Genomic DNA, 27,922 nt, shown 5'->3' with positions numbered 1-27,922 from the left:
TTCATTCAAATTTATTTATTTATTTAAAAGGTTCATTTCACACCAAGAGCTTCAGAACGCACACTGATTCACATTTCATTGAAGTGCAGGCTTTGTTTTCCCAGGGCTTTTGATCAGTGCCCTGTTATTTGATTCACACGCCTCTGTGTACTCAGAGGGAGGAATAGCTGGAAGTTACAAGGCCAGGATTGTCGCCAGGAACTTCTCAGATGAAAGAACAGGCTCCTTAGAGACAAAATGTTAAGGTGTAGAGTCATGTAGAATGTTAGAATAAGGGCGGCCCTTTAAAAATCTGCTGCTTGAGAAGTTGGTAGGAAATGCCAAAGTTCCAGATCCCTAGAAAGTGGTTTAACAAAATCATCAGATTTGATTCACAAAGAGGCAGAGCTAGCCCTAAACAATCTGGTGCCTGAGGTGCAAAATCCAAATGGCACTAGTGTGGTTATGTCATTAGGGTGTCAAGTTCAAATTCTGGCAGAGTAATAATGCTCATTTTGCCCAGTTACCATCTCTCAGCCTAACCCTACCCCACGCAAAATTATAATTAATTATTGTTGCTACCAGTATTATTATTACCACCCCTAACTTTGCTTCTGCCAAAACCCAGTTCAGGATTTCTGAAGGATACTCAGACTTTAGCCTGATCCATCAGGCTTTCCATGCGTCCTTGTGGCTTTATAAGTCAAGGCCAGAACCTTGAATTGTGCTATGTTGGGCACACATGGACGTAACTGAGAAGGCTGCCTTAATTGGTAGAGAAACAAAAGTGCCTCCCATTACTTTTGCTACTGCAGATACAGCTAAGGGTGCCTTTTCAGACTTCAGTGAGTAGAGAATCATTCTTGGACATTTTATGTATTGATTTATTTTGCTCATCCGACACCTTCAACAAGTGTGCATTCCCAGAGTGACTCACAATAAAAACAGAACAATACAATCAAACATTAAATGCAATAATATTTGAGCAGCCAGTGAAAGATAAAAAGAGTAAAAATGCAGCAGATGAAAACACAACTTTCTCAGTGCCTTACAATGTCTGGCGAAGCCTAGGAAAACAAAGCTGGGTACCAGAATGGCAGGTGCGTCTCCATGGGGAGAGCATTCCAAAGGTGGGCAATGCAATATAGTGAGTCGACAGTGATGCTCCAAGGATTCAGACAGAAGTCTTTCTCAGGGCCTCCTGGAGATGTTGGGGATTGAACCTGGGACCTTCTGCATGTAAAGCAGAAGCTCTTCCACTGGCCTATGGCCCCAGAGACTCTCTCTAGTCACAACCTGCCTTAGGTCACCAGGAGGAAAGCAAAAATAGAGGACAACTGCACAAGAGACATGGTTCACATCTTTTTTTTGTTCTTGGATTTTTCTTTGACTGTTATCAATCTTTGCAATTTGTACACCCAGAGAAGTCTCTGATGGTTATCTCAATGACCAGCAGGAGACAGGGTGGTGGGGTGGTAACCACCCATCAGTCACATCATAGCTGCTTCCTGAGAGGCAGAGGAGGAGGGGCAAGTTGGCAGCAAAGTCCATGCAGTGCAAATGTTCTGGCACACCTGCTGGTGCATCTGCACTGCCCCAATCTCCCCACTGCCTCACATGTCCATCCCTGTAGGCAACAGTGACACAACTGGTGCTGTCAATGTCAGGGTAGAATGCCAATCTGACAAGACCCTGGTCCCTAAAGCATACAGAACAGTGTTCTTGAACCTTGGGTACCCACATACCACAGCCAGCTCAGCCAATGTCCATGAATGAAGGGATTTGTAGTCTGGCAACATCTGTGAACCCAAAGTTCAAAAGCAGCGGTGTGACACTTTCAGGAAAAACACCAGGCTTGCATATTTCAACATATCTTCAGGCACACGTAGAGCATCACATGTGATGAACCAGGTCATCAGTGTGATACATTCATCAAAATGAAAAGCGATAGCATAGGCAAGGCATATGAACTGAATCCCACATGAAAGTACATGTGGCATGTAAGGAGATATGATTCACAGCAGATGTTATGTGAGTTGGCCCAAGGGCAGTCACATTTGCAGTCTACTACCTCATTTGAGCCCCTTCATGGATCACTGCCTTGCCGTGGCAAAGGGGCTTGAATAACTCAGAGAAGCTATGAACAACACCGAGCAGGGCACCCAAGATGGACAGGTCATAGTGGAGAGTTTTGACCAAACGTGATCCACCTGGAGCAGGGACCGGCAAGCCACTCCAGTATCCCTGCCAAGAAAACTCCATGGACAAAGACAACAGGCATATAAAAGTTATGACACTGGAAGATGAGCCCCTCAGGTCGGAAGGTGTCCAACATGCTACTGGGGAAGAGCAGAGGACAAGTACAAGTAGATTCAGAGCTGATGAAGCGGCTGGGCCAAAGCCGAAAGGTCGCTCAGTTGCGGATATGCATGGAAGCGAAAGGAAAGTCCAATGCTGTAAAGAAAAATATTGCATAGGAACCTGGAATGTAAGAACTACCAAACTGCGGGAGGCAGTGGAAGACAGGAGTGCCTGACGTGCTGTGGTCCATGGGGTCACGAAGAGTCGGACACGACTAAACGACTAAACAACAGCACCTCATTTGACATAACTTGAAGAGCAGCTCTCAATCCATCCTCTTGCCACACACTTTAATGTATCTCCCCTCTTGCCTTAGCTCTTCCTTCAGTAATCAATAAAGCCCTCAGCTAAGTCAACACACAGCTACTGTGGTCTCTGTTGAACAGGGATTTGGAATACTTGACAGCTTTACAGGGGGAATAAACAAATTTGTGACGGATGAGGCTATCAAGAGGTCCTAGCCATGATGGCTGTGAACTGCCTCATGCATCTCCATCAGTTGATGGAGATCAGGAGCAGTAGAGTTCTGTTTCATTGATGTCCTGCTTGTGGCCAGCCCCTGGGCCCCTTGGCCACTGTGAGAACAGAAGGCTGGGCTAGGTAAATCTTTGGTCTGGTCCAGCAGGGCTCTTCTCATGTTCTTCTCCACCATTCACGGTCAGACCTTCTGAGCAGTTTTCACAGGATGACTGGCTGTGGGCACCAGGAAGTGTCTGGATAAAGAAGGCAGTGAAGCGATCGAAACCTAGAAAGGAGGGGGAGAGAGAGAGAAGGAATGTAAAGAGACGGCTCTTGCTGCAGATGGGGAAAGGGCTGCATGTGAGGAGTACATGCTCCCCAGTGCCCCATCCAACACCAGATGCTCTCACACTGCACTGCAGCGAAATGTCTAGATGGATGCTTCTCACCCTCTAATCCTGTGTAGATTTAATAGGCGCCTCAGCCAAAGTACGCCCTGCCCATCCCCTTGGGGCTGAATAACCTTGAATGTTTGGCTTCGGTTCCAGACTTTGCAATAAAGGCTGAGCTTAAAGGGTGATAAAAGAGAGCAAACCATGAGCAGCAGAAATGCTCGGCTCAGCTCTGGCCGTAGGACTGCAGGCTTCTGCTCCTCATCAGCATCGTCCCCACCCAAACCTCTGCTGGTACCCCCGGTTTGGCTCTATTCAGGCTTTTTATCCGTGTCCTTCAAGCCCTCTTAACATTGCCAGCACGTTGTGAAAGATCTGCTCTCATGGGAGATACCTGGAAGGGTCATCTTGTGGAGAAAAAGGACCAGAAAGCTCGATGACATTGAGCTTCTTCTCAAAAATGCCATAGCTGAGAGTAACCTACAAGGAAATACCAGAAAGGAAGAAAGATGACTGAGGAATATACATGCCCTGTGGGCAACAAACTCCTTTTACGCATCACAGCCAAAGATACTTCTCAGCCGTACAAGTCTCCTGCCCTCTCCAATTTATTATACACACATGCATTCTGCTACCTAAAAACTATTCAAAGCCAAATTACAATGCCTGGGTAGTTTCTAGTAACCTCGGTTTTCTCCAGGTGCTCCAGACTTGTTGGGAACACAGGTTTAGCCATATTTTCCCAAGCTCTTCGCATCTCTTCTGCCTTCGAGCAACTGCCATGCAAGGGATCAGATTAAAGAGCTGAAGGACATAACCAGCAGAATCACATGGGGGCAGTTCTAGTTGGGATGGAGTATTCAAGATGAAACCTCTCTGCCGCCATCCCCCCCCCAAAGCTGTTGGTGTTTGGTTTTTTAAAAAACCAACATAGAAACCACTATACCAGGTATAATGGGGCACTTCTGAGAGAATGTGTACTTAGCTTGTGCTAGAAACTGGGCTTTTAGTATCACAGCTCCAGCCCTCTGGAATCAATCACCTGCCAAAATTAGACAGGTGCCTAATGTTTTGGTACTTACTGAACACGTTTTTGTTTAAGGTTTCCCGAAGGTCTGACCCAGTCATTTATGGAATATTAACAGCATAGTGGCAGAAATGGCTATGTTGTTGTATTATTTTGTTTTATTGCTTTCAGAATTTGTTGCAATTATTTCATTGTTTTTAAGGCTTGCATTTTTGTGTTATTTTCTATCTTTATCTTATACAGTGCTTCAATGGCTTCATGCTATGAAGCAACTTATACATTTTTTAACAACAGCAACAACAGTAGAAGTGTCTTAACTTACCAAGCCTTTTCATTGGCTGCTAGGTGCTCCTCCCTTCACCTTTGACCATTGGCTGTGCTGAAGGGGACCAATAGGAACTGGAGTCCAACAACATCTGGAGAGCCACAAGTTCCCCACCCCTGAACCATGTGGCCTACCCTCTGCATTCTAAACTGGTACAGTCCAGCAAGAGTTTCGCTCTGTGATTCTGCTGATTGGGTCACACTGCCCTCATGGGAGAAGAGGGCAAGTTATTGGCACTAGGACTTCTATTCTTGAATGGAAGGAGTTGCCTTTTCTTGGACTTTGACTGGCAGAAGTTTTATTGGCTAGTTAATTGCTTTTCCATCCCCTTGCCTATTATTGCAGAGAAGTGTCTGGGGAAGCATTTGTCAGGAAAGCCTCCTCTAAATAATGCATGATTGATTCAATCAGTGTCACAATTACTGAGGAGATGATGTGAATGACTGCTTTCCTGCCTGCTCCTCTCTCCTTCTCCTCACTCTCTCTCCCCCCCTCTCTTTTATCCAGACAACCCCAGCCGCATTTTGATAGTCTTGCGAATCCCCATTCAAAGACAATAGCAGGCTATCTGGTCACACATAATGGATGGGGAGATATCATGCCACAGGCGGTAGCGAAAAGTGTAAGGCTAGCCCCAGCAATCTCAGCAGCAATGGATGAGTTCATCTGGGGAAAGAATTATGTTACCCCCAGGTACAAAATACAACACATCCCAATTCGACTGAGAAAATGCTATATCACGGCGACCGATGTGCAACTTCAAGAGGAGATGATTGGATTCTGGGCAACAAATGCATAGCGGAGGGGCAATTTCATGCATCTGAACTGTCATTCAAAAACAGTTCATTTGGAAAGTGCCCACTCTCTCCAACAAGGGCAAGATGGTGTTTCCTGCATCATCTCACCTGCTTAGTAAGTTGGGGACCCTGGATGACATGCAAGTTTTCCAGGTGAGAGTGGAACAGGTCACTAGGGACCAAGTGACCGGCTAGCTTACGTTCAATGATATAGCCCACGGTGCAGTCATCTGGGAGGTGGATGAGCTCAGATGTGATCAGGAAGTTGTTGCCACTGGAAAACAAAGCAGGCCAGATCCATTCATTTCATAAAATTAAGGAAAGGAATCTGACAGTGGGGATAGTGGAAGACCCGTGTTTCCCCAGGGAATGTGAATTATATCATAGTGGGCAGGTAGGGCTGATAGGTGGCACACATACATAAACATCTGTGTAATTCTGGCCTCAAGTTGTATGGCACTACAATCATAGCCATTTTGTTGGGTTTAAATACTATTTTTAATTAGCATCGCACAATGATAATTGTGTGCAATTGTGCACAACCCTGTTATTGGATTTCTTGAATGCAGTGGATGAGAACAGGCCACTGCTTTGGTCCTCTACCTCCACCACACATTCTTCACAGCCCTGCCAGCCCCTGGCAAAGTCAGATGTCCTCCTGCTGCTCGAAGAGAAAGAGAGAGGGAAGGAATAGGAAATACTTCTTTGATTCTTCCCACTCAAGAGAGGAGGGGGAAATGACATCACACAGAGCCCTCTCTACCAATTACATTTCTATGGTCTGAGTCTCTGCCTATCAGCAATACAGCGCTGGGGTCATTAGCTCCTAAGCTTACCCAGTAACAAGAATATGTACTGTCAGATTTGACTGCAATTTTCCCCAGGTAGAGCACTGCTTTTCGTGCAGAGGGTTCCAGGTTCAATCCCCAGCATCTCCAGGTAGGATTGGGAGAAACCGCCATCGAAAATCCTGGATGGCTGCTGCCAGGCAGTGTAGACAATACCTAGCTAGATAGACCAATGTCTGCCTCAGTAATAGTAATAATAAAGTGCCTACATTCCTGGCAGTAATATATAGCCATCATGACTTGGAGGTCAAGCTCCGTTCAATTCTTGTACATCTGCTAGTTTTGGCCCATCAATGTTTGTTCAGAGAATTAGACAGGAGGAAGCTTCTAGCTCAGGTTCTTAAGAGTTGTTCTCTGGGATTAAAAAGGCTTAGGCATACATCAATCCATTAAGGGGAAACTCTTGCAAAGCTACATAGCCCACTGTAATGGTTCTAGGGGTTGCTCGTGCGTAAATCGTCGCCACACTTGGCTGGGTTGCTTGAGTGAACCTTTTCTGTCTGGACAGCCACTCGCCCGTGGCTGTCTCAGTCGCTGGCAGAATCCGTCAGTGAGCGTTTCTTGAACTTCTTCCAGCAAAGAAGTTCTTTGACGCCTAGTCTCCGCCTAGTCTCCCTGCGCGGGAGCCTTCTGCGCAGGGAAGGTGTGGGCAGCGGAGGACCTGTGCCAGTGTGGTGTAGTGGTTAAGAGCGGTAGTCATGTAATCTGGGTAACCGGGTTCGCGTCTCCGCTCCTCCACATGCAGCTGCTGGGTGACCTTGGGCCAGTCACACTTCTGTGAAGTCTCTCAGCCCCACTCACCTCACAGAGTGTTTGTTGTGGGGGAGGAAGGGAAAGGAGATTGTTAGCCGCTTTGAGACTCCTGAAGGGGAGTGAAAGGCGGGATATCAAATCCAAACTCTTCTTCTTCTTCTTCTCTCCCCGCTGGTCCCCGGTGAAGAGTCATGGAGCCTCCTCGCTGATTCCCCCATCTGCCCCCCCTTCTCCACTGGTGCTACGCTGATTTCCTTCCCCAGAAGATGTGCTGCTTCTCTCCCTCCCGGGACGCTCTACGAAACCCCTCTGGAGCCCTCCCTCTCCCTCTGGCTCCGATGGCAGTTCCCTGACACCCACCAACATGTGAAGGGCACCAGGCTGGGGAACGCCAATGAATGATGCTAGCTTTGTAGTCCTCTAAACTGCAACCAGTCAATGGCCGAGCCTCTAGATTTAGCTGTCTTTTCACGCTTAGAATGCGTGCTCAACAAATCCGCCCTATTCCTTTTGAACCCCGTTTGCCTGCAAATCAGATGTCTGAATCAATACTCTGTGTAAAGGAGACAAATGTGCTAATAAGTTCCTCAACAGGGCAGCTTCCTTTTCCTGGCCCACTTCCTGTGTAATATGAAAATTAATGAGTTCATTATTTGGTTTAAAACTTCAAAAAGAGAAGGGAAGCTGCTGGGGTTTTTTCCCCTGCAAGAAATCCATATTCAGAAGTGGGAGGGATGGTAACTGAATGCAGAGAGAGGGAGAGAGAAGGAGCTGTGCTGAAAACTACTGTGGGGTAATGCATTTATTGGGGGTAACTAAAATATCACAAATAGTAAGCAAAGTTTTGACTTCTCTAGAATGTCTCAGGCTGGATGTTCAGCAAAATGGGATGAGGAAGAGAAAGGAGGGAAAGTCCTGGCATAGCCATTGCTATTGGAGCTCAAAAATACATAGTTTGTAATAGGCTTGGGTTGCAATCCTATGTACCTTTACCTGGGAGTAAGCACCACTGAATACAATGGGGCTCCTGAGGAAACACAAGCAGGCTTGCACTGTTAAGGAAGGTCAACAGAAGTTAGGCAGGCTGACAACACCATCATCTACATCAAGGTTAGCCAACGTGGTGCTCTTCAGATGTTGCTGGACTAGAACGCTCATCATCTCTCACCATTGGCCCGAAGTGAGCTGGGATCTGACAACATCTGGAGGCCCACAATTCAGTTCATTGGCCGCATGAAGTGTTATAATTCCAGAGTTGGGGAAAAGGTGACCCTCCAATTGTTGTTGGACTCCAACTCCCATCAGCCCCAGCCAACATGGCCGATAGACAGGGATGATGGGAGCTGAAGTCCAGAAACATCTGAAGGGCTGCAGGTTCCCCAACCCTGTTATATACTCTTTATTCAGAAACTGAATTCAATAAGACTTATAGCAAGTTGGTAGGTTAAGACTGCAGCCTTAATTTGTTTGTTTGTTTTTTGTTTGTTTTTTGTTTATAACCTGCCCTTTGTCTTGGTGGACCCCAGAGATTAGTTTCTGCTAGACACAAAAGAGATTTTCAGTGGCCCTGTATATTTTGGAAACACAAAATCTACAAAGTGCCTAAATCTGTCCCCAGTGCTGTTCATAACCAATTAACATGAAAGTTAGGAGCCATTTTTGCAGCCTGTTTTATTTAAAAAGGAGAGTAGCAATTGTTAAAAATACATATCAAATTGGTCTTTTTTAAAAAAGAAAAGAAATTATATTATTTTGCATATGAGAATAGACAATTTGTGAAAGGCACATATGTAGTAGATCAAAACAGCACCTTAGGATGTATTTATATATATAATTGTTGGTACAAAGGAGAGGGAGGGAATCCAGGACTGTTTCAATGCCTGCAAAATGTTGTTGAGGGCAAGATGATTGTAGGAAGGGATTGCAATGGACCCTAGTTGGAGAAATCCACTGCGTTTGGACAAATCAAGATGTGGTCTCTCTGGTTGGAATGTTTCCAGAAGTATTATGAAGAATCTAGACTCGAGAGCTTTTTTTAGCCTATTGATTCATGGAGGTGTTGTTATCCATTGACCTGAGACTGCATTACTCACATTTATATATTCATTTTGTCTCTTCACAGCGGGTGTTTTAACACAAACAGTAGATGTTAAGGTAAGAGTCTCAGCTTTATGCGGATCTTGCACCAATAACCATGTAATTGAAAGATGGACATACCATTTTGTTTCAGTCTTGGAAATTAAATACTCCATTGCTTAAGAATGTTACCAAGGAAAAAATTCAGCGGTATTTTAAACTAACACACATACAGACTATGGGTCATATTGTTATTTGGGATGGAGAGAAGTCAGTGGTGACAGGGCAGTTAATTAAACTTTCAGCTTATTTAAATAAACAAAAAAAGAAAAGAAATCAGCAAGCAGAAGGTTTGGTGTTTGTTGTTTTTTAAAGAGAGCAAAAAGCTTGAGAAAATGTGTAGGAACTGATCCATTTAAAATAGGCATGATCCTCATAAGAGAACAGAATCACAGAGCCTTCAACAATCTGCAGAGATAGCGCAGGATAGTGTGCACCCCAGAAATGATCTCTTTCAGCTTTTGCCTTCTGGAAGAAGGTACAGGGTTATAAAGACTAGGACTAGCCTCCTGAGAAACAGTTTCTACCCAAATGCGATTTTGGTTTTAAATGCAATATAAGGAGTCTCTATGGGAGTATATTGTATTTAAAAATGGAGGATCAGAGTTTTTAGCGGGCTAACCAGGTTGGGATAGCTGGGATAGCAGGCTTGTTGGTTTTTGAATGCCTTATGTAGATTTTTCAATTTCGTTGTTCTGTATGGGACAATGACAATAAAGATTATCGTATTGTAATCTGATATGCTTCAGATGTTTTGAACTACAACTCCCATCAGCCCCAGCCAGCTGACTGGGGCTGATGCAAGTTGTAGTCTGGAGAATACCCAGTTGGCAAAAACTGGTGTAGTATAGCCACACCATGGGAAAAGCTTTGGATGTATTGCAACAGAAGTGATTTTGGATCAGTGTCCTTCACACCATTGTGATCACATGGAGGGAGAGAGTGGGGCTGTGCCACTGTCATCCTGTCGTACCCCCTCCCCCAACTGCTCACGAGTGAGGGAAGAAGCTGTAGAGGAGAGCCTATAGTATGTGCATAGGGTCTTTCTATGTTATGGGGTCCTCAGTCATTGGAAGATTGGCTGTACGGAATCTGAGAAAGGCTGGCAAAAATCCTGGCAATCAAAGTAGCAAAGGAAATGACTCCTCGTCATGCAAACATGGAGAGGCTGTATGTGCAACATATCTGAAGCGTTTGTTGAGGCTGCAATCCCAACCCAATTTAGCCAGGAGAAAGCCCCATTTGTTTTAATAAGACTTACTTCTTAATAGGCTTGGTTAGACTTGTGCTCATAGTCTTCTAGACAATATATATGATATTTTAAGTAAAGTATTTCATTCCTGAAAATGCAATAGAACCAGAAGTCATTATTTACTAGGGGGAAAGTGTTGAAAAATGCTAAAATTAATAAATCCTATGGACTGGACGGACTTTACTAGAGGAATGAAAATTCGTTACAATAACTTTGTCTGCTACTTCTTTCAATGAAGTATCTTGTTATAAGATCAGGGGGTTTTAATCCAAAATTCTGGTATTAAACACAGAGAAACAAATGAAAGTTGAAGCACACCTCCTTTCTGAAATTTCCTGGAAAACCTATGTCATAAAATACCTGGAATATAGTCTTCTGATTGCTTGAATAGGTTGTTTGAGGATAATTATGTTAACGTGATTAAGGAAATGCAGAAGTTTCTGTTACGGGCTAATTTAAAGATTTAATGGTTTGGAACAATCTGTACAGTAAAGATAATAATTTTGTCAAACCATTATTTATGGTTCTTCCTATCTATACTGATAACTGTAAAGACCTGGCAACAATATATTACTAAGTTCATTCAGGCTAGAGGCAAAAAATGAGAATGAAACTGGCATGCGTCTTTGCCACATACAGTAGAGTTGGGAGCAGGCAATTAGCTGTATCAAATCTTTTTCTTTGCTACCTTTCATCACCCTTAGCAGCAGCAAGGGAATGTTTGGTACTGATAAAAGCACAGAATTGGGACAGTAGGATGTAAAAATTCCCTTCCCCTGAACTATTTATTATATTATGCCATAAGACAGAATAGATTTTAAAGAAAATACACTGTCCTTTAGTACATATTAGTTGTATGGGAGACATGGAAGATTTATAAACCAAAACTGAGTCAAATGTCTCACTATTAGCATCTGTTCAATATTTATAAGGTCCTGCCTGATTTAGGACTGTTAGGAAATTTTAAATTGTTGAAGTGGTATAATTTAATTAGGAAGAATTGTGTATAATGGAAATGCACTGCCATAAAAAGAACATCTAGTGTAAGATCTTCTGGCTTTCCTCACCCCAGGATTTTCAGGTATGGTATTTGTTAAGCACAGAGCATTTTAGAGGGGCAAGCCATCAAACCAGTTTGAAGGAGGGATAAACCATCAAATCAATTTGTGGGAGGAAGTACATGGCGAGAGAAGCCCTGACTGCCTGACCTGGACATCGTTATCTTCTATTTTTCCTTTAGTGTGGAGGACTTCCTGAAGGACTTCCTCTTTAGCATGCATGCCAGTGAGCCATAGCAAAGGGCAACACGAAAGGGCCTTGACCCTCTTACATTGTCTTCTAGTGTCGATATCAGGCATAGGGTGTGCAAGACTCTTAGTTTGCTCTGCAGTGGGAAAGGTAAATATCTCCTACTGAGACTAAAAACAAGTATTTGGTCATATATGATGATGATGTTGATGATGTATATTTCTATACTGCCCAACATCCAAGGATCAAAAGGTGGTTTACCATATAGAAAGCAAAAATACATACCATAGTAAGTAACAAAAACAGTACCCTCACAGATACAGTTTAAAAGGCTATAGATTGTATAATTAGCCAAAGGCCTGGAAGAAGAGGAATGTTTTTGCTTGACACCTAAAGAAATGTAATGAAGGTGCCAGGCAAGCCTCCCTGGGGAGAGCATTACACAAATGGGGAGCCACTGCAGAAAAGGCCCATATTCGTGTTGCTCCTCACGTGGAGGGGGCAAACGGAGAAGGGTTCAAATGTTGATCATGGGGTCTGGGTTGGTTCATATGGGAAGAGGAAGGGAGAGTTGGTCCTTGAAGTATTGTGATCCAGAGCCGTTTTAAGGCTTTATAGATCAAAACCAGCACTTTGAATTGGGCCCAGAAACAAACTGGTAGCCAGTGCAGTCGGGGCCATGATCGGTTTTGGATGTTAATCGAAACAAAATTCAGTGGTACCAAAGAAAATAGGGGAAAGATTCAAACATTCATAGAAAATGCATGGAATTAGATTTGGGACAATGTTCCTTCAAAATTATTCTGTGTGAACTTGAGAGAAAATGTATATAAAATTAAGGATCAGTGCAATCACAGTGAGCTACTTTAGGGTGTGTTTGTGTATCTGTGTGTTTTAGATTTCTAGTGGGATGATTCCACTCCAGCTGATTTCATTCATAATTGGTCATGTTGCCGCAAAATACAAATATATTGGCAGACAAGCAATAATTTAGGATAGTAAAATATGTTATAGATTACCAATTACCATTTGATTCACAAACGATTCTATCTTTTGTGATATACCTAGAAAGGTTGGGACACGTGATCTTGAATTTATTATTAACCTTTTGTGCACAATCAAGATTAATTTGGCAGCTAAGAAGAAAAGTGCAACCGCTTCCAAGTTTAACGACTGTGAGGAAAAGATTGGGCAAATAGCCAAAATGACTGAACTGACATATTATATAAGGGTTTGGGAAATATGCCAGTTAGATAACAAGTTTGTAGAACACTGGGCATTGTTTATTCATTACTGGAATGAAAAATTTAATGATAATGTTCAACCATATGTTTTGTTTTTGTAACTTTTTTGTTGTTGAAACAGCTGGTTTTATTTCTCTTTGGTATATTCCCTGCTTTCGTCTCATATATATTTTGTCGATTTTTCTTCATCTTATGTAAACATTGTGCTTTGAGATCAAAAAGTAGTAATGCTAATACTACTAATAGCACAACTTTCAAATTACAGTGGAGATTGACCCATGTGCATTAATATCACTCTGCATCAGAGACTGAGACCCTTGGCTCTCCAAATCATTATTGGGATTTAACTCCCATCATACTTGACCACTGGCCATGCTGCCTGGGGTTAATGGAAGCTGAAGTCCAGCAACAACAACTTATAGGTCCACACATGCCCCATCCCTGCCCTACAACAAATGACTTCTTCCCTAAACATATGGTTTTCAAACAAAGGTTGTCATCACCTTTGGCTGACCAACGTCATGCATATTCATTTGCCATTTAGAAAGTCTTCACCTGTTTTCAAATCAGTTTTCTTCTTTTTTTTTAACCACTGGAGAGTTCTAAGGTAGTGCCAAAGGCCCAAAACATGTCATTCCTATTGTAACAGTCATAGAATCATAGAATTGTAGAGCTGGAAAGGACCCCAAGGTTCAACCATCTGCAATGCAGGAATCTCAGCTGATGCATCCATAACAGATGGCCATCCAACCTCTGCTTAAAAACATACAAGGAAGGAGAGTCCACAGTCTCATGAGGGAGACCATTCCACTGCCTAACAGCTCTTCCTGCCAGAAATTTCATCCTAATGTTTAGTCTGGGGGAGTACTCATTGATCCACCACTATCCCTAGAGGCCCAAGTGACCTCTGAGTCCAGGAGTGCTTTTGTAAGTTCTGGCTGGTACGCCATTTGCGACTAGTCCTGGACCACGACAGCCAGATCGCAGTCACCCATCCATTGGTGGCCTCAAGATGTGATTACTGTGAGACGCTTTATGTGGGGCTGCCCTTGTATCTGGTCTGGCAGTAGTAAGGAGTACAGAAGGCAGCAGCCAACCTGCTCACAGGAACAGACTACCAACAGCCTGTTACTCTACTACTGAGAGACCTGCACTGGTTGCTGATTTGCCACAGGGCCAGGTTCAAGATTCTTGTGTTAATTCAGAAGACCCTAAGCAATTTGGGTCCAAAGTACCTTAAGGACTGTCTGATCCCTACAGCGTGCACATGCAAATGCCTTTGAAAGATACAGTGAGTGCAGGTGCACACTTCAGCAAATGTTCATCTTCATTTACATCTATTAACCTCCCATCCAGGAGCATTGTTAAGGGATGGCTCAGGGGGTTAATTGTTAAAACTTCACTTGCAGAGCAGCTTTCCCTCAGACAGTTGGCTCAATGTGCCTCCATACATATAAATCAGCAGATGCAAACTTTACGCAAATCTGTATTTTCCCTGACCGCTGGCCATTCTGGCTGGAGCTGATGGGAGATGGAGTCCAACCACATCTGAAAGGCCACAGGTTCCCCACCCCAGCCATTGCAGGAAGATGTGAAATGAGAGACATTCATACAAGATCTTTTAGTGGTCACTGCTCACCTTGCCCAGGGAGCCATCTTTCGGGCCAGCTTCCTGCTGATACAGAATCCAGCACCTCCAGTGGCAAACCAAAAATACACTGACTTCTGAAAGAAGGAAAAATGGAGATGTTGGGTGGGTATTCAGCATACATGCTCTACCACTGAGCTATGCAGTCCCTTCCCTTATAGGCTAAGGGTGGAATGCAGAGGAGATTCAATGTTTTGTTGAAATTTATGATAGGAACCCAACATTTGCTCCCGAGATCAGCCTGGTATACATTCTTCTCTCTCCTCAAAGCAATTGTCCAGATGTTGTTATTGTTTGGGGTGCAGAAGCTCACCTAGCTGCCCTTAGAATTCCCAGCCAACCTGCTGTTTACTCCTGAAATAAAGGGGTTGGACTTACTGTCTGATTTTTAGGCAAAGCTTCTGAGGCACGAATTGGCCTGTTCAAGCTGGGCTTCCCAATATACACATCTTGGTCCGGAGAATAAGAAGACAAGAGCTTGAGCAGAGCTTGTGGGTTCAGGTAGTTGTCGTCATCAAGGTGGCAAAACCAGCTGGAGAAGGAGGAGAAATGCACAGCCGGTAGATTCAAGAGGAGACTATAATTTCAACTTGATTCCATAACAATGGCGGTTGCTGCCCATTGGGACTGGTAGGGTAGAAGGCAGGGAGAACAACAGTGAGTGGAGCCACAGCCAAGAAGAGGCACAGGCGTGCAAGCACACACTCACACAAATTGTAAGAAAGAAGACAAGCAGTTGGTGGATGGCTGAGCGCAGACTGAGTTGCTTGGGTTGTGTCCCATTTGCCCTAATGGACCAGACTGCCCTGTCATAGTTAGCTGTTGAACAGTTTTTTGGCATCTATCCCACCAGTTAAATCTAGGCGCCACTTGATTCATGGTTGGTATAACTGCACTTCTGTCACTGAGTCATTGTCGTACACAGTTTAATTTACTAACCTTGGCATTCACCACCTGGAGCAAGCAGGCAATTGCTCTGCAGTGCATGTTGATCAGAGGGAGCTGACTCCTTATGCTACCTATGCTAAATGCCGTTTGCATTTCCTGAGTGATCTCAGATGGCTCCAATTAGTGGCTCCCTCACAGGACAATTTTGCAGAGGCAAACTACAGTTTGAATGGAGCTTTGGATAACTAGACCACAAAAAGCTAACTATGGCGAACAAGTGTTTACTTTTATTGACAATAAATAATCTCACTAAACTTGGATAGAAATGGACTCCATCCCATGTCACATCTCCCAACTCAAGTCCATTTGCTCACCTTAGGCCGCTAACCAAAAAGGCATCAAACTCCGCCGCCATTTTGCAAGAAAGTGCTGGATGGCTGTACTCTGCAGAGCAGTTTGTGATGATCATGCGGTCACCTAATGGGAAAAGGAGAAACGCTTTCTGGATGGGTTCCTGGACCTGTTTTGATTTATGTAAAGCAACTTCAAACACAGACAAGCTTACACCCTCAACAAGACAAAGATGGGAGACCTTGCCCCAGTGCAAAGGGCATCTTTGTGCAGTACATCTCCAAGTCTTCCATACCACAGCAATGCTCTGCAGCAGTTCAACATAGTGACCAGAGTGCCAGAAGAGAACTGAAGGAGACCTAGGTTCAAATCCCCACTCAGCCATGAAAGCTCCCCGGGTTAGATTCAGCCTGTCACTTTCTCCCAGCTATCTACCTCACAGAGTCATTGTGCAGGGGTGGGGATGATATAATTAGAATAAGCCGGTTTGTATATTATTTTCATTAACCCACATTTCACCCTAAGGTCCCAGGGCACATCACAACAATTTAAAATGAAACGTTAAAAACAGTTTAAAAGAAACTACAGACACAAGAATAGGGCAGGTCCTAAAAGTATACACCTCAATCATCAAAGGCCAACATAAAGAGATGCATCTTCAACATTCATTGAAAACTGTATAGTGAAGGTGCCAGAGATACCTCTATGGGGAGGAAAGTTCCATAACTTAGGGGCTGCCACAGAGAATGTCTTTTCTTCCCCCTTCCAAGTTGGCTGCCTCTGCCAGTCTCTTAACACCTAAGAGTGTTTGTAGAGAAGGAGGTGTTATTTCAGATATTTGGGGTCTTGGGACTTTAAATACTAACATGAGCACCTTGAGTTGCACCCCCAGAATGAACTGGCAACCAATGAAGCTGTTTTAAAACAAGGGGTATAGGAATTCTAAAGAGAATCCTAGCAGTAATCTGGCTGCTCCATTTTGGACTAGCTGAAGTTTCTTAGTCATCTTCAATGGCAGCCCCATTTAGGGCACATTGTGATAATCCAGCTGGGCTCCCCTACATTTTCAGGCCTTTGGGCACATTTGCAAATGAGAGAAACTGTTGCACCAAACATGCACTGAAGTTGCACATGCACTACAACAATGCACACACGTGTGTGCGCAACAAAAGACTTCTTTCAAACCTCATTTCAGCAGAGAGGGGCTCAGGGGCAAGATCCTGCGGGGGCCAGGGAAGGCTTCTGTGGGCAAATGTGCTCCCATGGTGCTAGCCATGTTAGCAACCCATGATTTAGAGAGTGGGGTGGGAATAGCCTAGATGAGAGGAAAGCTCACCATGGTTTTAAATAAGCATGAGTACACAGTGAACAGAGGAAGGCTTGCTGCGATGACTGTCTTAAGTCTGCTGGCTCCAAAGAGTCACCATTTTAGTGAGAGGCAGTCAGAAACTCAGTCAGTGTTTATTGCCTGAAGCCACAGGCCATTGCAAATGGTAGCTTTTTTAAAAAAGGAAAATGTCTGGAAGGCAAAAAACCATGACCAATTGAGCTTCCCAATTCTCATTTAATGTAAAAGCCATTGCTAAAATAAATCCTTAATAAAGACTCTTAGTGATTACGCTTGACTTAGCTTACTCAAGTGAATCACCTTTTCAAATTCACTGGTATTTCCTTCAGATATTTGCTCAAATTTTCTTAGCTGCTGCACCAAATAATAAAACTAGATACAGCCATGCTCAATGAGAAGTAAGAATGCTGGTATATCTTGAATTAGACACCCCATAAACTGAGATACAGGGTAAGACAGACATTGCCCAGTTACCTGCTATATGTGGGGTTGGACTTTGAAATAAAAGATTCATAGTTTGGGAGTCTACTGGATGCATCTTTGTCACTGGAAGCTCAGAGCCTGACTAGCAGTGTCTTTCACCAACTATGATTAGTACAGAAACTATAGCCATTCTTGGACAGGGATCCTAATTCATGCATTGGGAATGTGAAGACTTTATTACTGCAGTACGCTCTTTGTGGGGCTACACTTGGGGCTGGTCTGGAAGCTCCAACCAGTGCAAAATGCTGGAGCTAGACTACTTGTGAGAGGACAGACTACCACCAGCAAATAACTCTGGCGATTAAAAGCGTGCACTGGCTGCCCATATGGTACGAGTCCAATTTCAAGGTTCTTAATTCGCAAGGCCCTTAAGAACTTGGGTCCAGTGAGATTGGACTGCAAGATTCCTAATGTCCCTGCCAGATCATGGAGGTCATGAGCAGAGTTGCTGTTAGTGGTCATCCACCAGTCAGTCGCACAGCTCGCAATGACCAGCAACCATGCCATGAGCATCATGGGCCCAACTCTGTGGACTTCCCTCCTGATTGAGATCAAGCAGGCCTGCCTCACTACTAAACTTAAGCTGCGTGGTGAAGTCTTTTCTTTTTTCCCCAGCAGGCATTTTAAGTAAACTTTTCTGATTGTGTGGTTAATTTTACTGATTTCATCCTTTGTATCTCCTTTGTGTCTTCATCGTACAACACGTCAAAACTACTGCATAAAGCAGTATATAAATTATTGAAATAAATAATAATAAATAAATGCAGCAGGGGTGCAGAAACTGTGGCCTTCCGGATACTGTTGAACTCCAGTTCCCATCGGCTTCAGCCAACAAAGGTCAGAGCTGATGAGATTTGTAATCTACCAACTTCTGGAAGGCCACAGATCCCCCACCCTGCTCTACAGGTGTTGAATATTACCATGTTCTGCCTGACAGATCTGTCCGTAATCCCCTAGTTGTGCACCAAGACTGAATCACTCCCTTTAGCACCTCTTGATTTCGTAGAAGATACAGGTCTCTTCTGGTCTCTGCAGGAGTACTATGGATAGTTCTAGATTTAAAAACAAAACTATTTGTAGTACTTCCAGTGAAGCTTGTTTACCCTTGCCCAAGATCTCAGAACCACAATGCATTTGGGCAACGGCTTTCCCCAATACTGTAGTTTATCGGATGTCCTGCCAATTGCACCCCTAAGTAGGGGCTGAAAAGGCAGCTCTGCACAGCAGCTTGCAGGCACTGGCTGAGCATGCCTGAGCTGGAATTGTAAAGTGAAGGGACTTCCTTCCTTCCTTCCTTCCTTCCTTCCTTCCTTCCTTCCTTCCTGTTTCACTAGCTAGAAAGCACAGAGCGAAGTAGAATCAGTAGTTCAAAGTTGTATTAACTTCGTAAAAAAAACAAAAACCAACCCCACATTTCATTGTTGAACACCTAGTCAAATTATTGATAAGCAAAACCAGGCGAGGGAGTGCTCATCAAGCAAAGTCAGATAATGGCATTGGTTCGTTGACGGTCATTATTCTCCTCCCAGGCACTACCCAAGGGGGTGCTGACAAGAGTTGCCAATTACCTTCTGCATAGTAATCACATTAGCAATGATAGCGCTAGTCAGGGAAAGGATCTCATTTTCTCAGCAACATGATATTGAGGTTCTGAGAGCTGGGGAAATGAGTTAGGACCTCCTTAACAGAAGCCTCATCTGGAGAGAAAATGGCGGCAACAAAAGAGCAACTACAATGGATTTATGGTACAAAAATAATAATAAACGCTGTGCTTCCAATATTGTGATCTGACAGTTTAAAATCTATGAGTGGTATTCAGCTAAGCCCTATTCAGAGGAGACCAAGTGCAATTAATGAACCTACATTACTCATGTCCATTAACTTCAGTGAGTATACTCTGAGTAGGACTAGCGTTGAATATCAACCTTAAAAAAAAAAACTCTTCAGGGGGAATTCAAGGTCGCCGTCTTCTGATTTTATTTCAGCTTGCCAGGCGGAATGATCTTCCTTCCCCTCGTCCTGTGTGCTCTTCTTGGGGTTCTCTTGACCCCAATTTGGGGGGCCTGGGGCATGGGAGGAGGGTGGGACCTTGTTGCTCAAGTGGAAATCCTTGCAAGTGGCTTCTGATGACAGGACTCATTCAGTGAATCCCACCCAAAAGCAGTGGTACACCTAGTTAACATCACACAGAGTAATCCAAAGTCCTGGCCAATAGAGACAGAGCTTCATGGGGGCAGCACAGCCACCACAACATACAATGCCCCAGTACTCACAACAGCTGGGTGGGGGAAGTGGGGCACAAAAATGGCTCTTTGCTCCACCAGCTCTCAGGCTGATGCAGCAAAAAGGCCCAGATCTTCCATAATTGGTAGACAGTATTGTCTAGTTGTGCAGGGAAATTGGATAGCAGTGTCAATGCGCAATGAGCCTGACAACACATGCTGATGTGCTGCACAATCCAAATTGATATTAATTGCCTGGTTTTTACTGACTGGGCTAAGAAACTTCATCCAAAGGACTTGATCATTTTTATGTTGGTGGGCTGCGAGTTTCACCATATCTCAGAACTCGAAGGATGCAAAGAATCTAAACTTAGACATTCAATATATATATATATATATTTTAAAAAAATTATTGCAGTTTCTGAAAAATTAACATAAAATTTGAAAGTACAATGAGGCGAGGGCAATCCAGGAGATTTTGCAACTGTTTGTGGCCATTTTAAAATTATATGTCACATGATCCTCAAAAACTATGCACCAAAATACTTGGACTTTATTTGAAATTATGTGTAACTTCTCTTCCTGCTTATCTATGATTTTTCCTTCCTGTCTAGGTCAATCTACGTATTTTTGTCTTGCTTATAGATGGATTTCGTATACAACCTACACGCTTCTATATCATCTGTAAATAGCCCTGTGCTTACCAAGTTTTCCTTAGTTTCTTTGTATTAAAACCTGTATTATCCATGCTGTTCTTCTGTATTTAAAAGCTATTAATAAGAAAGAAGTAAGAGAAGGCCCAGATCCGGCATGCTGTCAACACATGACAGCAGTAGGACCGGCTCAGGATCCAGCAGATCCTGTATAGACCCAGTCCAGCCCTTCCCCTGAAATGCTACTGGTAGCAGAGACACCACTAATGGTAGCTTCCACTTACTTGCCATTTGGGTGGTTCACTGAGCTGTTCTTCACTGCTGAAGCTTCCCTGCCATTGGTGGAGGTCAGCAGAGTCAAGTCAAGGCAGGGTATAGAGAGATACCTCCACTCCAACTCCTCTAAACTTCTTCCAGTGGATAGATTGGGGGTTTGGATCACTCTGTTTGTTGTATTTACCAAACACAGATTGTTAGCTGGTGTTGCAGTTCAATACCTGCAGATTTTATGTCATATTTTTTGGTTCTGCCCATTAATTCGGTGTTTCTGGAGAACTGCACAAGCTGCAGTAAATGAAATTACTAATTACTTGATAGCTGAAGAGCCAAGCATAGCAGTATTTGACCCTGAGGACCTTGTCGATTAAGCAGATTTGGATTGGAACTGGCGATGCCAGAGCAAGTCTACGCATGTCTACGCAGAAGTAAGCCTTGGGTGGAGATTTCTGCATCACCAATAAAGAAGAAACACATGGGGGGAGGCGTAGAAGAGGTGCCAATTTGCATTAAATGTGGAGATATGTATACATGCAAATTTAGAAATAAGTAATATAATTTACCGTAAATAGAAACTCAGCACATCTCACCAAAGTGGAGAAGACTATGTCCGGGTTACCTGTGTGCCTGCTCAGTCTGTTCTCCAGGTGCTGATGATATGATATGGCTCTTCATTCTCAGGGTTCTTTATCTTTACACAGACAGCCTTAAGTCATACTCAGAATAGACCCAGAATAGACTCAGTTATATTGATTTGTATTTAATAATTATTATTTTATGTTGTGAGCTGCCTTGTGATCTTTGGATGAAGGGTGGTATACAAACTAAATACTAATAATACTAATAATAATAAGATTGAGCATAGCCCAACAGACAGTCAAACTGACTGCCCCTTATCAGGTGTCCTAGTGAGTTCTATGGCTGAGCAGGGACTTCAAACTGAGTCTTCCCAGTCTTAGGGCTTGTCCACATTTTCGCTTCTCCTGTGCCTAGAATGCATGAGTCCAAGCAGTTTTCCTCCTGCCAAGCCACTTTTCCCAGAGAAAACCTGCAGTTTAGGGCTGAATCAGAACAAATAGCAATCGGGTTTTCCATACATTGCTGTTTGTTCCGATTTAGCACTAAAGAGTGGGTTTTCCAAGAGGGAGCAGTGGGGCAAAGGCAAAACCACTCAGGCCCATGTCTAGGCAGCACGGGACAAGTACATGTATGTTTGAGCCCTGAGTCAAGAATGAGTTATCCCATCTATTACAGTATAGGCGTCCCCTCCCCCACTTTCACGCGATCGCCTCACACACAACCACATATACGCACAATACCAGAAAAATAAATCATTTGATTCAACCCAGAAATAATGGGAGGAGCAGCCACAACACACACACCCCAAATGTTTTCCCAAGACCTCATTCAGAGATGCAAGACTGAACCTGGGACTGCATGCAAGGCATGTGCCCTGTGGCTGAGCTATAACCCTTTCCCACGGTCAGTCGTGTAAGGATGCTATTACCCAAGCGTTCCTGACACACAGTTTACAGAAGTCAGTTTCCAGATCTTGCGCAACACTAAAGGCCGGATTACCCAGTTTTTCCCGTAGCTCATCATCTTCTTTATCAGTGAAGACATATGCCTGAGGAAAAAGAAGAGAGAAGGGTTATTCCAGGGCCTAAAATGTGCTGAGTTCCATACCTGCCATCCAGTGACAAGCCACATAACTCTCTCCACCGTGGCTATGCGTCATATGAGATTATTACTGAAGTAATGAATGTGAAATGCTTTGAACACTCAGAAAGTGTTTTATCTGTACAAATGGAATAATAATGCCCCCATCTCACAGAGATGCGGCAAAATAGAGGTTGTAACAAGTTCTGATATGTTTTAAAGTGCTATATGATGATGGAAAGTAAGTATTTGACCCAGCTTCTTTGCAGGGAGGGAGAGAGAGAGAGAGAGAGAGAGAGAGAGAGAGAGAGAGAGAGACTCACGCTCCCCTTTGCTGATTAATTGATTAGTTGATAATCTTTTGATATGCTTGTTTGTTCTGTTCTGGAAAAAATCCAGATGGATCTGAAGCTGGTATTTCCCGAAGGACCCTGCATATTGCAGTTTTGAGAGGGTGTTGATCATTCAGTGGAACAGGTCACTAACGTCATTGTAGAATGGCGTTCACCCCACCCCCACCCCAGCAAGTGTTTTGGTGTTGAGTACCTCACCCATTGAGAAATTGCTTTTAAAACAAAGACAACATAGATAGATTGTGCTTCAGTTATGAAAGGGATTTCAGCAAAGTGTATTTTCGGGCACTTCCTCTGGTGCATGTTCTTCTGGCAGTAGTTGTAGGCAGCCATTTTCAATTTTCCACAGTGCCCCAAATCAGCATGACGTTTGGCCAGGGCAGGCACCAGCATCTGTTAGTGTGGCCATGTGTCCTACTTTACCGAGGTCAGTCCTCTGTTTGAAAGGCTGTCAGAGTATAGTCCTCTATTTGAAAGAGCTCTCTTTTTGGAGGGCGGTCCAGTTCAAGTCCAGTTTAAAGCTAAAGAACCACCACAGGGGAGAGTAGGAGTTAGCACCTGTGGAGTGCAGATAGAAGAAGACTGGGAAATGCTCTGGTTCAAGGCCCCATATAGATGTCTTTCCCCCTTATGCTAGATGGGGTGCCAGAGTATTGGAACCCACTGACATGTGTGATGGTACTGCCTCAAGGTAAAAGGGTTCTGGATGGAAGTATTTTCTGAGAATCCATTGATAACTGGACAAAATTCACCCCGCTCCTTGTCTTCTTTTTTGAATCTGTTTGCAGATTCGGATCAAGACCTGAATAACAAGGAACTGATTTTGCATCCTTTGACAGCAACCAGAGCCACAATTGCCAAGTTTTGCAGAACTTTTGATCTCAGTAATCTAGACTATTGCTATTCCAAGACTTGGCAAATCACCCTTCTTGAAAAAAGTATTGCATAACCTAAATGCGTCCAGGGTTCCCAAGTGTTCAAGATCGCAGCTTTGCCATTTGGTCTAATTTTATTTTATATACAAGCACAGGAGTGTCAGATACCACAGGTCTATGCGGGTGTTTTGATGGAATATGTTTTATCATCTTTTTTGAATTAAAATTTCTAATTGTTTTGATTTAAACTGCAGGACTCATTGCAATTATAGACTACACATATTTTTCCTTTCAGTACATTTCCTGTATTTCTTTATTGACAATTGTGACAGCTTATCTGTATTTATTTTTCTCTTCATTTCTTTTTTTCTGTCACCTGTTTGTCCTAATTAAAATTGAATTTAAAAAATGTGAGGGGGGAAACAGTTAGAACCTATGCAGGCATGCACATACCCATAGCAGTAATCCCTACTCTATTTAACTTATGGTCCTTCTAGATTTTTATCTATGGATATAAATTTGCATGTGTGGGTTTTTGTTTTGTTTTTGCAAATGTATGTTCTCTTTTGACCTATTTTGGAGAGGGAGGTGTATTTCCTTTTGGGGGGCGCAATGTGTAAGCGCCTACTGTAGCACCAGGGGGTTCTGCTAGGGCTCTGGAGCCCCAATAATATCTGATATAGGTATGAGTCATTTTTGTAGAACAGATGCTTTCAATATATAGGTTTCATTGTGCTGAGCCAGCTCACACTGAGCTTTTAGTCACCAGCCTGGGGCTGCAGAACCTGGTCTGATCCAGCATCCCTAAATAACTCATGAGCCCAAGGGGTGACCATCGAATAGCTCAGGTTTGTCCCTCGAGAATCCTGCTGTGATGTTTGCAAGATATCTGACAGCAGATTAAACAGAAGCTTTGTAGTGAAAGGAAAGTTGAATTCAGAAAAGAACATCTGTTCGTGTGTAAAAGACCTATAAGCTCTCTGCTGTTTTCCCTACTCTCCTCCTCCTCCTCTTCCCCGCAGTCCCTCCCCGGCCCTCTCAACAACATCATGTGGCATGTTCTTCCATCCCAAGGGCAGAGTGGGGATCGAGTCCAGCAAAGAATACCTCCTCTCAAGCGGAAAATGGGCTTTCAAGAAGCCAAGGGGACTGAAAGAGAGAGACACAAGCCTTAAACAATCTCCCCACCAGCTGCCTGCAGGCTGGTTAAACAGTGTACTTGCATTATGTACTGAAATATGGGCAAAGTCATTCAGACAGTCGCCCAGGCACGTGGGCGTCCCCTGGGCCTGGCGGTGGCGAGGCCTTTTCACAAAACCAGCCTGGGTTTTATTGTGAGCCTCTTGTCTCTGGAAGAATGAAGGAGCTGAGGGACAGCGATAAAGAAAAGGAACCAGGCGGACGAAGCAACCACAACAAAAAATACGAGGGAGGGGAGAAAAAACACATTTGCTGGGAATATAGCAGGGCTGAATATGGCACATTCGCTCCTTAAATCGCCAATTAGAGATGTGAATTTCTAAATGATATGTCAACCAGAACTGTCCGCCCCTGAAAGAGCATTCGGTGCTGGTGTGATGGCAAACTATCTGCGTACATTTTGCAAGGTCCTCAACATTTTGCTTTGTGTATGTGTGAGAGAGGGACGCGGATGGCACTGTGGTCTAAACCACTGAGCCTCTTGGGCTTGCCGATCAGAAGGTCGGCAGTTCAAATCCCTGCAACAGGGTGAGCTCCCGTTGCTCTGTCCCAGCTCCTGCAAACCTAGCAGTTCGGAAGCACGTCAAAGTGCAAGTAGATAAATAGTTACCGCTCCGGCGGGAAGGTAAACGGCATTTACGTGCACTGCTCTGGTTTCTCCAGAAGCGGCTTAGTCATGCTGGCCACATGATCCAGAAAAACTGTCTGCGGACAAACGTCGGCTCCCTCGGCCAGGAAAGCGAGATGAATGCCTCAACCCTAGTGTTGTTCGAGACTGTACTTAACTGTCAGGGGTCCTTTACCCTTTTTTATGTGTGTGAGAGAGATATATACTCAGTCCTTTTTTCTGGGGGGATGCAGGGGTATCTAAACATTTTGTGAATCTAAGTTTGTCATTGAGGAGCAGTATTTCAATATGAGTAGGAAAATGAGAGTACTCCTAAACATTTTTTTAGAGGAAAAAAGCACAGTATATACTCATACATAAACGAATGTATGAATTCCTAGGCCTGTTTCACACATTACATGAATGCAATCCTTTGTCTGCCTCAGAGTCAACCAATTCTACCTTCCTCGTGAGTGAAAACAGTATGAAATCTGCCTCACCAAATATGTTTTGCCCATTTACCTTTAACATGTGGAGAAGCTCATAAACAAGTGTTTTGGAAGGCCAGTGTTTCTAAGGCAGCTTAAAAAGCCCTGAGAGGCATTGGGGAGCTAGTCCAGGGACAAGCTTTCCCACACAAACAAAGCATAGTTAGAACAGTTGGGCTGTGCATGCCTCTCCCTGATCCAATTCAGGGCTCGGTTGGGCACTTTGAAGAGACACCAATCCAACCTGAGACCAACTCAACTCGGCACCAGACTCTGAACCAATCTGAGCACCTTGCACAGTGTCTAATTAAGGTTTAAAACCCTATATATCTCCTTTCCCCCCCCTCTTGCTACCACCAGATCCTGCACCTCTTTTGCCAGCCCCAGATTGCTTCAGCTGGACCTGATCCAACCCAGAGTGACCAGGGGCTACCTCCACCCAATATGGTGGAATCCTGGGTTGATCCAAACCTGATTTGATTCAGAACTCAGGATTTGGCTGAGAAAAACACCACCATGCTCTGCTCTGCATCCCTCCCTCCCCCATTATCAGTCTCCTCCAAATCTATGCGGCTTGCTCCCTCGGCTTGCTTTGAAGTTCTCCGAGAGACACACTGATGTTACTTTTCTTGGGTAAAATAAAATGATGAATGAGACAGATGGCCATCAGCATAATGAACGGTAGAAAGACTAGAATCTGGTATAAGGCAGCTTCGTTGTAAAAACATACTCTTTTTTGTAAGTGCAACAGCAGGTACTTTTCTTATTTTTCTTTTTTACTATGCTTTGATTAAAAGCAGGCAACACCAGGGCTTGGGGCTAAATCAAATCACATCTGGGGATGTTTCCAGCCCTGAGGCTTCCAAATGACCAATCCTGGCTTAAGGCATCATTTGGTTCTAGGCAATGCGTGCGCATGAGTGCATATGAGAATCACACACAGGTTCTTCCCTTAGGCATTCTGGTGTCAGCGGTCCATTCAACCCTCCCTCTCACCCTCATACCAACCTGTCCTTTAACCTGGGAGATCCAGGTCTCCAGCAGCAATCCCATCCTGGACTGGTGGAACTTCTGGGTTGTTTTGACAGCGATGAAAAGCTCTTCCAGCAAGAGGCCTTTCCCAGCAGCAGAATGCGCCATACCGTCATCGTGGCCCTTGAGTTGTTTCCCATGCTCAGTCTCCCTCCTGTTTCTCCAGTCTGCCCCACCTGCCAGCATCATCTCCTTCCATGCCCATCTGCCAGATATCCCTCCTGAAAGTCTCTGGTTGCCGACCGCTTCCTGGATGCCGGAACGCCTTGTGGAAAGGAGCACCATGCTCACAAGAAATAGAACAACTCCAGAGGAGGTCTGGAGGAGATGCCTGCGCATGGCTTTCGATCCCACAGCGAAGAGATGGGTGAGGTTCAAAGCTTGAAGTGCAAATCCTGCTCTGGCCTGTGTGCATAGATTAAGGCCTGTCTAATAAATACCCCAGGAATGCAAGAGGAAGGGGCCAGTGAGTGGGGTTGTGTGGGTCTTCAGGAAAGCAGAAATTACCAAAGAGGTCTGCCTCACTCTTTTCTCCCCCACTCACACCTCAGGGGATGAGGAAGCCTGGAGGGCAGAGGCATGGGATCTAGGGAGACCTGATTTTCCAGATATCAAAGAGGGTAGGTGACAGAGGCTTTTAGGTAGGAGGAGGACCCTATCACCTGAGCCCAGGTAACCAAAGGGGGCATGACCCTGGGTCCCCATCTGAAGTCACACAGGATGAGCTTCAGCTGTCAAGTCAAGACTCCATGGACAAATACCCACCCCAAGGGCAGGGAAGAAAGTGCCCACTTTTCCACAGCGAAGATTCCCAAATAACAGCCTCTCCTTCCCAGCTAGAACACAGAGCTTCTAACCTAAAAGGCAAGGCAGGTTTTTCCTTTTTTGATCGCCTCCTTTTTGTCTCCCAGCAATTACAGGCTAGAGCCAGAGCTGCAAAGGAAACTGCCTTTCTCCAGTCCCACCAGCTGTCTGCTGCCCTCCCTCTCCCAGCTCCATTTTTTGGCTGCAAGGAGGC

At 44.2% G+C, this 27,922-nt stretch overlaps 1 protein-coding gene across 1 annotated transcript; it reads right to left on the bottom strand.

Annotated features, from left to right (window-relative positions):
• MFNG (MFNG O-fucosylpeptide 3-beta-N-acetylglucosaminyltransferase) lies at positions 1–27,892 on the bottom strand. Its single transcript, XM_082241426.1, has 8 exons — positions 26,881–27,892; positions 22,269–22,317; positions 15,732–15,834; positions 14,848–15,001; positions 14,461–14,546; positions 5,449–5,614; positions 3,586–3,671; positions 1–3,085 (listed from the first exon to the last, which is right to left on the bottom strand). The coding sequence occupies exons 1-8, from the start codon at positions 27,241–27,243 to the stop codon at positions 3,019–3,021; spliced, it is 1,074 nt and encodes a 357-aa protein (XP_082097552.1). The 5' UTR covers positions 27,244–27,892; the 3' UTR covers positions 1–3,018.
• Between the last annotated feature and the right edge of the window lie 30 nt (positions 27,893–27,922).

Source organism: Podarcis vaucheri, assembly GCF_965113315.1.
Source record: "Podarcis vaucheri genome assembly, chromosome: 10".
Classification (NCBI taxonomy): Eukaryota; Metazoa; Chordata; class Lepidosauria; order Squamata; family Lacertidae; genus Podarcis; species Podarcis vaucheri.
This window is presented reverse-complemented; position numbering and strand designations above follow the sequence as displayed.

What these genes read in the sequence shown, in the direction of transcription:
- MFNG (XM_082241426.1), bottom strand. Translation starts at nt 27,243, where the DNA reads ATGCGCAGGCATCTCCTCCAGACCTCCTCTGGAGTTGTTCTATTTCTT. An exon ending in TCTCCCAGGTTAAAGGACAG is followed by an intron (nt 22,318 to 26,880) that starts GTTGGTATGAGG and finishes CTTTTTCCTCAG; the next exon opens with GCATATGTCTTCACTGATAA. An exon ending in TTTTTGGTTAGCGGCCTAAG is followed by an intron (nt 15,002 to 15,731) that starts GTGAGCAAATGG and finishes CTCCTTCTCCAG; the next exon opens with CTGGTTTTGCCACCTTGATG.